The sequence below is a fragment of the Perna viridis genome, chromosome 9, assembly GCF_037379345.1.
Source record: "Perna viridis isolate PV_CMFRI_1.1 ecotype Kerala chromosome 9, ASM3737934v1, whole genome shotgun sequence".
NCBI lineage: Eukaryota > Metazoa > Mollusca > Bivalvia > Mytilida > Mytilidae > Perna > Perna viridis.
In genome coordinates, this window is record NC_142453.1 from 3,995,777 (window position 1) to 4,011,653 (window position 15,877).

At 32.2% G+C, this 15,877-nt stretch overlaps 1 protein-coding gene across 1 annotated transcript in view; it reads right to left on the reverse strand.

The window, feature by feature from the left end:
* Positions 1-15,614, reverse strand: part of LOC148606173 (ARF GTPase-activating protein GIT2-like) — a 40,184-nt gene extending 24,570 nt beyond the window's left edge. The window contains exons 1-4 of the mRNA XM_088544387.1: positions 15,458-15,614; positions 3,798-3,931; positions 3,020-3,132; positions 718-817 (exon numbers count right to left, since the gene is read on the reverse strand). Coding sequence (XP_088400513.1) covers positions 718-817; positions 3,020-3,132; positions 3,798-3,931; positions 15,458-15,515 — 405 coding nt within the window. The 5' untranslated portion in view covers positions 15,516-15,614. The remainder of the gene's footprint in view (positions 1-717; positions 818-3,019; positions 3,133-3,797; positions 3,932-15,457) is intronic.
* Positions 15,615-15,877: the final 263 nt, after the last annotated feature.

Sequence of the window (15,877 nt, forward strand, 5' to 3'; positions counted from 1 at the left end):
ATGAGAGAACATTACAAAATATGTACGTTTCGAGGAAAAATACCGAGAAACATCAAATTGTCCCCAAGCGCCAATGATTTTGACCATCAAGACTATATAAACACATACATACTATTTACCAATAAAAACTTCTCTTCTGAAATGATTTCACAAGGCCATCTTGCATTATGTGTATTTAGTCTACAATGTCATCAATGTTAACTTCTTCACCAAGATTTTTGATAGTGTTTCAAATGTAAGTTTCAATAAATTGATATAAGAGAACAAAAATATCACATCTAATGCAAAAATTTTCTCTGAACAGCCAAAAGTAGTTGAGACACAGAACTCTAACACAGTCTTCCAAAGGTTTAGTTTTTTTTTCCAGTACATCGGTCCTGTGATGACATACTATTTTAAGGACCGAACCAAGTTTTACTGTCTATTTTGACCTGAATCAAGAATGACTAATATTGGAAATTTTCCGCACTTCCGGTCTGGCGTTCTGGATTTTTTTACCTGTGATATCCAACAGTCCGACAAACCTTCGGAAAGACTGCAAACAGAGAACAAAATCTACCTACGTGTATGACATACACAAGCATATAGACAAATGTATACAAGGGGCATCTAAATATTGAATCTATAAGACTATGCTACACATATACTAAATGCTTGTGCCCACTGAATGAATTCTATAGAATATGTAACAAATTGAATATTTATTGATAAACAAACCTTGCTGAGATCGTCTATCGAGCTGACTTCTCCATCCTTCTGTTTATTGATGAACTGAAGAAACTGATATTTGGACCTGATAAACTCTGCCTTAACAGGACTATAAAAGAAAATGAAGAACTGGTATATACTAGTTATATTTACAAAAGTTTTCCTGGCTTTAGACCATTACGAGCCCATATGATGGGCCAAGGGTCCATTTTTTATAGGAGCCTTTTGAAATATTCAGAATTTCAATGGGCATTTGAAAAAAGATGGGTATTTGCAAAATGTCTATGGGTCAGAAATCTTTTAATACTGTCAAAAGGGACAAATAAACAGTTTATTTTGGTGCCTTATTAAGGGGCCCAGTCAAATAAATGACCAGTTTAATTCTATCTCGACACATTTTCCCATAAAATTGAAAGGGTCCCTCCCAAGATAATCCCTGCATTATTGCATTTCTACCAATAAAATTTATAAAACACTGGAAAGCCAGAATTGAATTTTGTTTTTATACATACAAATTAAGCTAAATATAACAGAAGAATACCATGAACTTCAGTGTTAGAAACTTAATTTTTTTGCTAATATAGACCCATCATAATTTTATGTACATGTAGACTGCACTGTACATTTCAAAGGAAATTGAGCCAATTTTTTCATAGACCTGATTGATTTTATATAGACTCGGACTGTGCTAATTTCTTTCACTGAAACCTGGAAAATTTTATACCTTTTCTGTGATCAATCTAGTTTCACACAGCTTTAAATTAGCAACTGTTCCCCAAACTGCATTATGATTTTCTTTGAAGAAAATATATATTAGTGACAGTTAAATGTTTGTGTTACAGATTACCACGAAAAGTCAGGAAAATAAAACTGTGGCAAATGTTTCACAGTTCACAAGTATATAAACAATGAAATAAGAACATGTGTGTAAAGCACTATGTACTTATGTTATTTTTTTGTCTACCATCTGTCTATCACATTTTCTTTCTACATGGTACATGCTGTGTAAATATTTTTGGAATCAAGCCATATGAAAGGAAAGTTTTACAAATATCAATGCTTACTTAAAAAGCAACTTTTATCATAAGAAGGCAATTTTAATGAGTAGGAAATTTGTTCAGTCATAAATAATGTTTAATAGAAATACTCAACTTTTTTAGGACAAATATTTCATAATGAAAAGGACAAACACATATATTTGTACCAAGAAGTTTACATATTACTGAAACTCTTTCATTTGACTTCATTACTTGAGTTTTTCTAAAATGTTTCCTAAATAATTTGAAATAAAACTTATCAATGTTTTATTAAAATAGGCTTTCCTAAATTTTTTTGATTTCAAGATCTTATTGGTCAAGTACATGTAGATTTGATTTTAGAGAACTCAAGTATTTTTCAGAAAACAAGGTCATTTTTTTATTTAAAAAAAATCATTTCCTTGAACATTTCCTATTATCTTATATCAAGTGATCAGAACTGTTGAATTCAGTTTCGAGGAAGAATTAGACGGAATTTAAAGATTTTTTTAATGACAACAGACCTTGACCTCCTCTCATTGGACACCTTGACATTTTTACTTTTTCTGTCTGTTTGTTCACATTAGAACATAAGTGGCACTTTCAGTTGCGCAGATCTACAGACAAACAAGTCTCGAGTGACTTTCAAAAGGACAGCAAAACCATGGTCATGTAAGACAGGTGGTCTTTATACACAAGTTAATCGTACATAGGTTGCAATACATATTAAGTACCAGTCTACACAAAATTCTGGCACTGCCAATGGTAAAGTGATTTATGGTGTAGAAAAACCCACCAAACAACAATGCTTTTTCAGTCTACATATGCTATACTTTTACAGGGTGATAATCATTTCTGCATTCAGATCTGCACTTTTTAGAAAATTATACAGTCATCTCCCACTAAAATCATTCAAATGAAGCCAAATCAAGAACGATAACTCTTGCAAAGTTCTAATTTCAAGTACAATCTGTATAATTTTTATCTGAAAAGCGCAACAAGCAAATGGAAAAACTAAGACTTGTAATGTGATCAGTAACTGTTTCTAAACTAAAAATAAAAGTGATATTGGTGGGTTTTTGACATGCATGAATCACCTCCTGTCTGATTTTTAGAAAGACTGCTACTTAATAGTTTAACATAGTCTTTAATGACAAGTTATTACAGAATACAGGTGGTTGTTAGGGCAGGTCTGACTGTAAAGGGATAAGAGCTGGATCCCTCTACTGTATTGGCTGAAGTGTACTGCATTCGTAGTTTATACCATTGTGATTTTTATACAACCCACTACTTACTGTACTTGGTCCCTGGGCCCTGGTTTTTTCTTGCCATGTTTACTCTGTGAAGGGTCCAGTAATGAGTGTTCCCAAATACTATTAGCCCCATGATTTGCAAGGTGTTGGACCATCTACAATAAAAACAATCAGTATAAAATAACAAAGACTTCATTCAAATTTTGTCCACTTGAAAATAAACCAAAAACTATGTTGCCTTTCTCAGTACTTCCTCGTAATACACTGATTGGTTATTTTTTAATGTCCTATGGCAGATTTTTCATGCATTTCAGGATGAGAACGATTGACTGGTCAAACAGACACTGCATTGTACTAGTATGACATGCTGAGCCAGATCTTTAATGTATTATTTCACAGAGGCAATAGCCTGCAGGTAGGCCTGCCACCCACTCAATCAATTCAATCTATCTACTGTGAAAGTGCTATTTTTTGTGGGGTACCAATTTTCATGGTTTTCGTGGGTAGACCAAACCACAAAATTTGGTTCCCAACAAATAAGAGATTCCCACTGTTGTGTACACTGAAAACATTAAAACTACAAATTTAAGAATCCACGAATTTGGGTTCTTCCCTGATCCACAAAAATTGGTATGCACAAATTAAAGTACTTTCACAGTACTGGGAGACAAGATAAATTGTCATAAAAATAGATGGATAAGGTGATTCCAATATACCACCCACTTGTTGAGTGTGGATACAATAAGTCTAAATATGGAAACAAGTCAGTTAATACTCTCTTTCACAAAATTTAAAATTCAAGCACAAAGAAAAATTTTACCAAAAGTAATGTTGGACTCCATTGTCCTTTGTTGAGTGACTTTATCTGTGAGATGTGTCGACCAAGACTTCGATGAACACTGCAGCATTCATCACATATCAATACACCACGATTAATTGATGCCCATGATGGATCTGTAAAATATAATTGGAAATCTTCGTTATGGAAAATGCTTAAAATAGTGTTTTCAGTACAATCATCACTGCAGGCATTCTAGCATAATATGGGTCATAACCTCAAATTAATTCTATCTTACAAAAGGAATAAGTTTTTTTTTAATTGAAATATATAAAAAGTGCCAAGAAAAATAAAATAAACATGAAATAAATATAGGCAGATACAATTGCATTCATTTTAAAAAAAATTTAGTACAAAATTTTGGACTAAGTTTGATACTAAATAAGGGAGATTACTTTGAAAAAATCAACTAGCATTGCATAAAATCAACTGAAAAAGCCAGAATAAATTTAAAAGTCCTTTAGGCTACTGCCAATGAAACTTTTACCAGCTCTCCTTAAAACATACAAGCCTAAGATTTTTTTGGCTAATGTTAAAGTCAAACTCTATTTATGGCACTTACATCATAAGTCTATAAAAGTACCTTCATTTACAGAGAAATTGGAGAAAAAATGCCAAAAAAAAAAACCACCCATAATTTTTGGCAAAGAGTTGTCTCTCCTGTTTTGCTGAAAAACCCAATATGAAAATTTTGAATTTTAAAAAGGTGATGATTTTTAAGTACTCTTCAAACTTATACAAACTGTACAATGGGAAACTTCAGCAACAACAAATAAGCTCTACAATCTCTTTAATCTTCCTCAGATGTCGAACCACTGGGGTCATCTCAGTGCAATGCATGTTAATTTCACAAATCTTTAACCTTTCATTTTGTTCAATTGTTTCATGTTGATTAAAGTTAAAAATCAAGATTAACAAGTGTTTCTGGTAATAAACATGTGACACTGCATTTCAAAAGCACAAGAGGTAAAATCAAACTTGATTAAACTAATTATGAACTAAATAATGAAATAAATGTGTGGGAAATTATTCAAAAGAGAAAAACCACTTGAGGCACCTTATGACATAATATCAAGCAAATCCATTTATTTTTATTCAATTTATTGTCTGGACATCAGAAAATGTTTTTTCTGGCTCCTTTTTGGCCCCTAATTCCAATAAGTAAGTTGAAATTCCAAAATTCAATTACAGCCTTCCTTCCTTAGGCAGATGTGGTCGCAAATCATCTTGTGGTACAATTTAAAAAAAGATCCATTCACTTTTCCTCAAATTATTCTCTGAACACCATAATGTCTATCGAAGATTGAGGCAGGACACAGATGTCGAAGATGATAGTGTCATACCATTTACATGTAACGACTACAAATCTTTTGTGGTAGTATAAAAATGCAAATGGTGTGTGTTACCAATAATAAGTTGACAAAAACACACATTTTCTGTCAAATATACCCTTCATTGTAAAAAAATATAATCACCATTATTGTGGTAATAAGTCACATGCATTTTTAATCACTGGTTTAAAACAGGAGAAAATTTTTGTTAATGGATCAATGAAACTCAATTTTGAGTAAGAAGCATCATTCTGATCTTAAAAATAAAATCTTTGAATTACTGTACTGAGTACATGTTTTCTTTGAAGTACTGTACTGTGTACATGTTATGATGTATAGCTGATTACATGTGAAACAAAGATTATCTTAATATGAGGTTATGTTTCCAGTGGAATAACATTATGCAATATACATCACCAGGATGCAATTTCTATGAAGCTCATTAATATGTTAATGTCTGTTTCTTATTATGAGATAACCTTAAACCAGACAGAGATTTCCAAAAGTTTATATAACACATGCATTGTTTGACAAATTGATGTGTATATCATGCAGATCCATGCACTGAATACATGATGCTAATGCACTTTCCTTCAAAATGCCTTGTGTGAAACTGAATGATGAATTTAAATATTTAACTTCAAGTAAAAGAATTGGTCTTTACTTGGTAGATGATCATTATCTGATGACCAGTGACAGGTCTATCATCATCAGAGAAGTACCCTGCTGGTATTGACAGATAGCACCTGTGAACTGTTGCACTGTAATTAGTAAAATATACCCTAATTAACTAAGCCTTTAAAAGTAGTGAGGCCTAGTGACCCAGCAAGAGACATTACAAAAATTTAAGAGAAGCCTTCTGGATTCAGGAACTCACACCACTCAGACCATAAGGAATCAATTGCTTGGAGAGGTTCAAAGTATCAGCATCTAAATTCTATTAGGTAGTAAAGTGGACAATGGAAAAGGATATTTAAACATTTTCAAGTACAGATTCAAAAAAGTATCTAGTGAGGAAAAAAAACAATAATATGTTTCTATCCTACATACCCTGATAATTTTATGGCCATTTTGGCTCCAGCACTGTTATAGCCTAGGTTGTTTCCCCATTAACTCAATGTAAATAGAATAATTTCCTTATCTACCTAGCTACATGTATCCTATTTTTTTCTTACTAGTAGCAGAAAACAAGACTATTATTTTTTGGCCTGATAGAAAGTTTATACCTAAGACATTTTATCAGGTATTATCAATGGTGTATATTCCCTGAAGTTAACCATTTAACTGGCAGTAATTGTAAAGCAGTGAGGAATCCAAGATCTTTTTATGGAACTAGGCCATATAAACAGGTCAAACTTGTTTCAGAACAGGACAATTTTTTACCTAAAGCTGACCCTTTAGATCAAGGTCACAAGGTTTCTCAACAATATAAAGTTTATAACTTTCCATTAAAAAAAAACGGAAAAGTCTTTGTTTTCTCAGAGAAAAGAACAATAATTCATGAGCAGTAAAAACAAAAATACAATAAAATAAGCAGAAATGTAATATAAAAGTGCAAAGTACTTGGTTGAGCATATCTAAATTCTCACCAAGAAATCAAGAGAGTTACAGACATACAAATATAACAGTTCCTACTTCATAACCTTTTCACCAAACAAGGAACACAAATTGAAGGTTATGTTTAGCCCCTATGATCAAACCATATATTTAGTCATACTTTTACCTTTCATCTCATTATATACATGTACCATGATAACACAGCTTAGACAGAAAAAAAATCAGTATAAGTTTCAGTGGCCATTGAATCATCAGAAGTAGATGATGATCTTTCTTTGTAATTAAAATTGAATATGTGCCAAGGTCAATTGGATAAACTATTTATCTGTAAAAACAAATATGTTTAAAATGGTAGCAAATGATCAGAAAGATTATATAATGAAATAACTCTGAATAACCCAAAAACCTGTATTAACCAGACACATTGTGAAGCCCATTCAATCTCTTTCAATACACCTTAGAGCCTGTGCATACAATACACCTGCCTAAACCACACAAAACCATCTTAAAAAAAGCTTCAATTAAGCAGTTTAAAGAGAGATATTTAAAGTACATGCACTTATAGAATTTCGGACAACTGATATGTAGGGCAAGTAGCAGTACTGATCAATATTCATTTTCTATATTTGACTCATAATGTGAGAATACTATTGTTCATGGGGTACCAATATTCGTGGTTTTCGTGGGTAGACCAAACCACAAAATTAGGTTCCCAACAAAGTCCCATTGATGTGTATAATGAGAACTTCAAAACTATGAATTCAAGGGTCCATATAAACTTGTGTTTTAGTTATACACAATATAACCTCCAGTATGTACAATGTATATAAGTATACCATGCAAAATGATTCATCTCCAGGACATACATAATGTACATGCTTATCAGCAATTACCATGCCAAGTTCTACTGTAAACAAACAAAATAAAAAAAAATCAGAAACAAACAAGTTGTGCAGAAGAACAAACAGATGTGGAGCAATATTACTATAATCTATAATACTGCCCATTTTTGCCAATTAGGCGTGACACATGTTTATCATGAATTTTGGCATGAGTCTGAATTTTACAAAACTACTATCAAGATTTGAAGCATCAGTTTAAGAAATGAACTAAAAATAAAGTATACTGTTGTATTATAAGATTTATTCTGAAATGTAAAAAAAAAAAGTGGATATTTTAATTACTCCATTAAAAAATTTGCCTTCTTCCTAAATCGTTGGAGAGGAGGATGTTCATTTAGGGCAATTTTTCAGCCATTTGTTTAAATTGTGGCTGGAAAAATTCTGTAATAAATTTTGGACTTATTTTGTTTTAAGCAAGTTCTATAGAAAATTTTGGCATGACTGATAAAATTCAGTTCATCAAGGTCAATATGTTCTAAGAAATTTAAAGGGTCTTATGGAACAACTGTTTCTAACTTCTGGCACATCACAATTATTTGTTAATTTTTTAACATCAATGATTCACAATTTTTCATTGAGGGAAACAACCTGTATTCAATTTATAAAGTACTGATGATTAACACTTTAAAAATATTTATAGGAAAATTTTCTCATCAATAGAAGAGTTATCTAATAGAGTAAATAGAAATGTAACATAAAAGATAAAAATACTGTAAATATACATAAAACATCTGATAGATCTGGATAAGAAAGATTAATCTATAAACATGATTATGATAATGATAAAGAAAAAATAATATCATGCTGTTTGACCCCAATCAAGGTTTATAATGGTAGGAGTATTCTAAAAAACTGGGTGTATTGATGGAATGGACACACATGATCATAAGTGATAATGGGAAGTAATATGGACAAGGAAGCAATAATGAAGTACAATTTAGTGAAACAACACTGAGAACACCAAAACATATAAGATTAAGTTGCACAACACAAATGTACTGAAAAACAAAAAGCATGAATTCTACAAACAATAACTGACGGTAAACAGGTGCTTCGGAAGGATGAGCAAATCCTGCTTGTTGCCAGATACCCACTGTGCTGCTTGTTGAAGGCTAAATCTAGTGAAAGAGGAAGACAGATGGGGTAATTTGTCTCTCTGTAAACCAACACAACATATATTACTTGCCTTGTGTCTAAGCATTGATACAATAACAATACTATTCTATCCCTTGCCAGATACTTAGTAATTACATGTATATTATGCATCAGGAATGAGCATACCATTGTTGTCAACTAAAAATCTTTATCAGCATGATCACTTTATTTTCCTTTGAGTCATACCCAATCAGAACTTCAACTAACAAATATTTTCTATTTATTTCTTTCCCCTTAAGCATCACTTTATCACAAATTAACTCTGTATACATTAATTCCTTATTTCTTATCTGACCATTGTATTACAGTGTTTACAATTTGTAACTGTAGTTAGAATTTTTGTACATGCATATTACATAATTTTACGGATTCCATTCCCGCATAAACTCACAAGCAACATCTTCTGTTCTTGAACATCTCCACTCACACAGTACTATAACTAACAATTCTCTACATATTGCTTGACTTTCACATCTACAGATGTAACCTTAATTTACCCCCAGGAAGCTTTTTTTTATCAATGGAATTATCTGTCTTACCATTAGAAGTAACTGTACTGTTCAAATTAAGCCTCAATTTTTCACAGGAGTTATTTTCAATAGAGTTATCTGTCTGACCATAAGAAGTACCAATATTATTCACATTTAGCCCCAATTACTAGAGGAAGTTTCATCAATAGAATTATCTGCCTGACCATTGTAAGCAAAAGCATTGTTCACCTTTGTCTTAATTTTCCCAGCAATTGTCATTAATGGAATCAACTGCCTGGCCTTTACAAGTACCAATACTGTTCACATTACATCCTAGTTTCTCCAGGAAGTTTTCATCAACAGAATCATCTTCCTGACCTTTATAAGTAAGAGTACTGTTCACTTTAGCCCTAATTTTCCCAGGAAGTTTTTATCAATGGAATCATCTTATCAGCTGATCATCTGATAAAGCCATCTACACCTCTAAAATTAGTTACAAGTCATCTATGTTTTTCAAGTGATTTTTGGCACATGTGGCACAGCAACAAAAACTTATAATTAATGCACAGTCATCTTGGCATGGCTTGTTTATAACTAACAAAGGGAAGCCGTTTTAGATGTATTGTTTAATGCAGATTTGTATTACAAAAGAATTTCTCAATTTTTGCAGTTTTCAGGATGTTTTTAAATGTTTAATTGATTAATCATTGAATGTATAGTTTTATGGCTAACATTTTACCAGTTATTTCAGAGAAGCCTAAGAAAAACCCATAACTACTCAATCAACAGCTTAAGCTTAGAATTGTGAGCTGGTTCACAAACATTAAATATATGTACACGTTTTTGTTCTTCCTTGTGTAATATGCGTCGTGTTGTGTTAGTACTAAAGCAATGTGCTACTTACATGTAAACACAATATTGCTTTAAGAATTTTTTTTCAAAAGTCAGACCCAAATACAAGGAGATTTAAAAAAAAAATGAAATTCCGAAATTTCTTTTTTTACAATGATTTAGAAACAGCATATTTTCAAGAAAATTCCAACAACATAATTTCTCTCCAGATGCAAGATAAATATTGCTACATGTAAGTCACAGTAACATATACAAACTGAATGATTTACATGTATTACCAGACTGACTTTAAATAAAAATTTTTTACATGTAGTAGTCATGTTAATTGTTACTATTTTCAGTTCAAGTCTTCACACTAGTTGATACTAATTTATACCTATATGCACATTTGTACATAAAAGTAAATCTAATGACCAAATAAAACTACATATAAGCAGTGTACATGTCTGTGCATTACAAAACCCAGCCAAGGATTTCAAAATTCTTATTTTGAGAGGTGCTTGACCTAAAATTTTTAAGTAAGTGAGGTGCACATATTTTGACCTTTTTCTGTACGAATATGAACAATTTTATACATGCAGACTTGTTCTCAAACCAAAATATAGGTTAATCTAATGCAACTAATATAGTTTTATTGGAAAAGGATGGTTTTTGTAGTGATTTTCCTACCGTTTCGGGGATGTGCTGGGCCCATTCAATAGTGAAAAACAGGATGAAAATTGTGACTTTGGGTAATAATCTACCTACAGTAGTACATGTTAGAAGTCAATGATTATTATACAATATTTTTATAACATAATTTCTAATCAAATCCTTGACGAAGACCATTACAGATTCAATTGTATTGAAGTCTATGAAGTGACCACTACAAATCTAAAAGAATAGGCCTGCAGCAGCGCTAAGCTTGTTGTAAAAGGCGACTAAATAGTGCTCAGAACCCTAGACGGGGGCTAGGGCGCTCTGCCCACAGAGCAACTGGGATGTGTGCCCCAGGTAGTGGAATGGGGTACCCCTGGCGTGTTACATGTTGGGGTTGTCAGGCTATAATATGGAAAACCTGATCGCAAACCATAGTGGTGCACCGTGTTGGGAAAGATGCCAAGTTCCTCGCATGTTAAGGAACCCTACTGTGGTATTCTCCCGGAGTAGGAACCATAGGGCTCTGCCACAGGAGGCTAAATTGCCAGACCCTACCCATCTCTCCCCATTTCCAGTGGCAATCAAAATTTGTCGACCCCATTATCCTTGTGTCCCATCCCTTTTTTCATTTCATCATCATTTCATGTTCATTTTATCATCCATTTCATGTTCATCGTCTGAATATAGCTGAAATATTGCTGCTCGGACGTTAAACCCCAACAAACAAACAAACAAACTACAAATCTAATACAATAGAGTGGAGAGATGTCCTGTACATCTTACCAATCTCTATTTTAGTCATGTACATATCTTGAGTCAGTGTTTCATGTCACAATTGGAAATCTGGGATATTGGAAGCATATTTCACTTTAAAAATGGGGTAGAAATTCATGTTAAGGGTAGGAAAATCCCTGAGTTGAACAATATTTCTTCAGTCTTAAACCAAGTGAGCTAGCACAATTACAGTTCACAGCTTAATTCTGGATACATGTAGCTCACTTGACTTAATGTTCTCTAAATTTAAGCTTCAAAGCTTAAGCTCCAAAATGACAAATCGAATGAAGGTAACCATTTTTTCGTCCTAATTTGCTACTTGGACCACTGTGTATAGAGATAATTAAAGGTATTTCAAACCAGTTGCCACATCTGTCAACAATGATTCAAAGAGAATATTGTATGGATTTTTTAACTACATGTACTTCAACATTGACATTTTTTTCTTTTCAAAATCTGTTTCAATATTGTGATAGATTGAGGAAAAACTATTCAATCATTTTTTTTTAAATTAAAAGCCTTCATTTACGTTTATATGTCAAGTGTACATTTACAGTACTAAAATGCATATAATGGTCTATTTTGCCAAACTACTAACTCTGACATGTATTTGTATTAATACAAAACACTGTAACCAGCTGGCAACCTCTAAAACAAAAACATACAGAAATGAAAATTAAGGGTTCAAATACAATTTCAAGAGTGAAAGATCCTAGACCTTTTGCATCCTTAATGAAAGGTCCCCAATAAGAGTAATTGTAAAGTACATGTAAATTGAATCCCTGTATGTGGGTCTAACAGTCTAGTCAAAATTGTTAAACTCATATAAAAAAGAGTTTGCCTCATTCTAGATGCTGGCCTTACACTGTATATGTATATCATAATCAGAAATACTAGTTAAAACAAGAATGCTACGTGTAGCCATATGTCCCCCACCACTGTAGAAAGAGTTGAATTACAAATGTTTGACACCTGTATAAATAGCAGATTCAAAACTTATGTGCCCATAACTCCCATAAAAATTGTTGAATCAAAATAGCGGTTAAGTATGGTGAACTACATATGGTGACATACAATCTTACAAAATTCTTTCAGCTGTTTCTGAGGAGTTGTGTCCACAAGCTTCGGACACACAGACGGACACCAGCATTTCTATGTCCCTGCTCCGTGTTGCGGCAGGGGACAAAAATACAGAATCTAGATTTGGCAAAAAAAAGTACACAGCTGCCAGCAAGAAAAAATAGGGTACATTAAATTTCAGCAGGGATTATTATTTCATTTTTCATAAATATTATACATTTTACACTTTCTATTGTGTTAATGGAGAAATAATCTGGATTAAAACAATCCGTGATCCAAAAATGGCTATAAAATGTTAAGGGTAGGCACAAAAAACTAGGGTGGGTAGGGTAACAGGAAACAGAAACATTTTTTTTTGCCTTAAGTATCACAAACACCATCTCACAAAGAGAATGTGCGAAGTGACAGAAATGAAAAATTTAATTATGCATTAGAAAAAAAAAACACAGTTTGCTAATTACTACATATACATAAATGTAATTCATTCAAAAGTAATGAAAAGTACATGCATCATGAGAAATAATGAAAAGAGTAGCATACATGTAGTACGTGTATCATGAAAATTAATTCAGAGTATCATACATGCATGTATAGTACCAGTACATGTATTGATTCTTTTGTATAAATGCTGAGTTTTCATTTTGATTCAGTTCATCAGGAAAATTGTCTGATGTACATGTAAGCATAATTTTTTTCAATGACTGAGAAAATGAGCACTTTTTTGTGTCTTTTGTTCACACTTTACAACAAAGATCTTTGAATTAGTGTTGTCCAATTTATTATGTCCTGTTGATAAAATAATTCTTATTTTCCTTAGTTGCCTCTCTCATTATAATAAATGCCCCAGTAATTGTCAATGCAATGACTACAGTTGGTGTACATTTGTACATGTAGATATAAATCTGGTTTCCTTTGAGTATACATTATTAAGTCACAATAAGTGTCTTAAAAGTAAAAAAAAATAAATAGTAAAAAAAATTACTGTGCATATTGGAAGACAGTTAGGGCAGTGGGTAAAATACTTGAACAAAACTGAGAGTGACTATTCCTATTTTTTTTTTGGGGGGTGGGGGGGTGGGGGGGTGGGGGGGGGTTTGGAGGGGATACATGAAGATTAATTCTTGTTGGTCCCTTTCTTCAATGCACAATAATAGTTTACAAAATGTTGGTCTTTTAGGAAAATATGAAATTGTTTGAATTTGAAAAGTATTGAGCAAGTTATCAACTTCGGGGGATCCCTTAAGTTTCATGTAATGGTGAGCAAATCTCACAAGTAACATATTGAGGATCATCAAAATGTAAACTTAATCATACAATGTATATACAATGCATTGTTATACATGAAGAAATAACCTACATATACATTGTACATGTTTAACAAGACACTTGTTGATGCTTTTGAAATAAATTTTTAACAGAATAATTATGCATTCACATCATTTTTGACATGATGTCTGATACCCAAATTCAGATATATAAATTACAAATTAACCAAGGCAGCATGTGTGATATTATACATATAATATCATATACACTGTATTCCCATCATAAAATATCAGCCTTATCATATATATGTATAATAAGTCCGATTTTCCTATCCATATCACAGAATTTGAAGTATGAAAAGGTGACCTTTTCCAGCAGCTCATCCCAGTCATATTGTAAATTGGAAGTGCTGTTTACACTGTACAGTAATACAATGGATACAATTTTAGTGCTTTTATTAATATTTATGGAATTTTTCTAATTTTTTAACACATTACATGAAATAACCTGGTTTGCAGCAGTTGACACTTACTTATAAACTGAGAAGTAATTCATAAAATGAGTAATGAGTAAGACTTGTTCAAAACATTACAAAACATTCATTATAATTTGAATAATGGGTAACAGTAATTGATTTGTAATCAAAATGTTATTTTGTTTTGGATTATTAAATTTGTGAGGTGCGGACTAATCTAGATGAATGACTTTATATTACCAACCATGTTATACAAGATAACCTGGTTTGCTCAAAAAGAACCAACCAACCAGAAAGCTTGTTACAAATCAATAAATTATAAGTTTATTTTTTTGTAATTAGGACCTTAGACTATGAAAACATGTACAGTACATGTATGTTAGTAATATTTAATCTAAGATAAAGACAGTGTCAGGGACATCCTATAAACATGTAAGTAGTGGTTCTGAAACATGAATGGCTCAAAATGGTACCATTTAAAAGTACATACAATAGAATGTAAACCGTTAGGCAGTGAATGTTAATTTTTTAATGCAGGAGTAGTGCAGATATGGGAACAGGTTTCTAAAAAACTGCCTATTCTAGTTGGTTGAGATATCATCGATAACAAATTTGCACCTATGGTTGAATCATCAACAAAATCATGATTTGAGATGTACAAATACACACATACATGTACATGTACATGAAGATGTAGGTCCGTTTCTAATAGGCAAGGCCTAAAATCATCATTATACATGTACAAGTAAGTCATACACTAAACTGCTAAAGCCTACATACGTGCATCATGAACAAGGTCTTGACATGCTACATTTACATTTATAAGGGTGCTTACATCTTGAGTACGCAAAATCAAAAGTTTGAGTCACAAAAATACATTATCTTGACTTCTTGTCCGAAGACTAAACTTCACAGTAGGTGTGACTTAATCTTGACAGATGATCATCAAAATAGTTAACTGAAACTCAAAACACATAAATCTAAAAAAAAGGCAAAACACCTTATTCATCGAGATTAAACACCATATCAGCTGTGGAAGCTGGAATTTATAATGTACCAATCAGAAAACAGGAAGGAGAGAGAAACAAAAACAAATGAATGAACTAAGATTATCCTAAATTTTCGAGTTTTTAAAGCTCACCTGGCGCAGAGCAGTCCGCGCACACTTCTGTCGCGGTTCTTCCTTTTACTCTGGACATGAAAACGGTTGCAGATGAGTAAGAATCTGCATAAAAAGAATCAAAACAGTGACTGGTCACAGATTCATCACATAAAAACTCTGCTTCATTCTAATTATTAGTTTCGTATAAGACAATGTAATAAAAAATATATCATATTAATGTTTCTAATTTTGATTTAAAATTATTTGTAGATGATTGAAAATCTTCAATAATCTAATATATGTTCGTAACGATGTTTTATTTTCGTATTTAATGTAAAAAAAAATGTAATGTCGTTAAAAATTATTTCTGTTCATATTTAATAATATGAGATGTTTTTGAGTACTGAAATCGTCTATTTGAAACAATTTCGATCTTAAATTAAACTATCATTTATTATA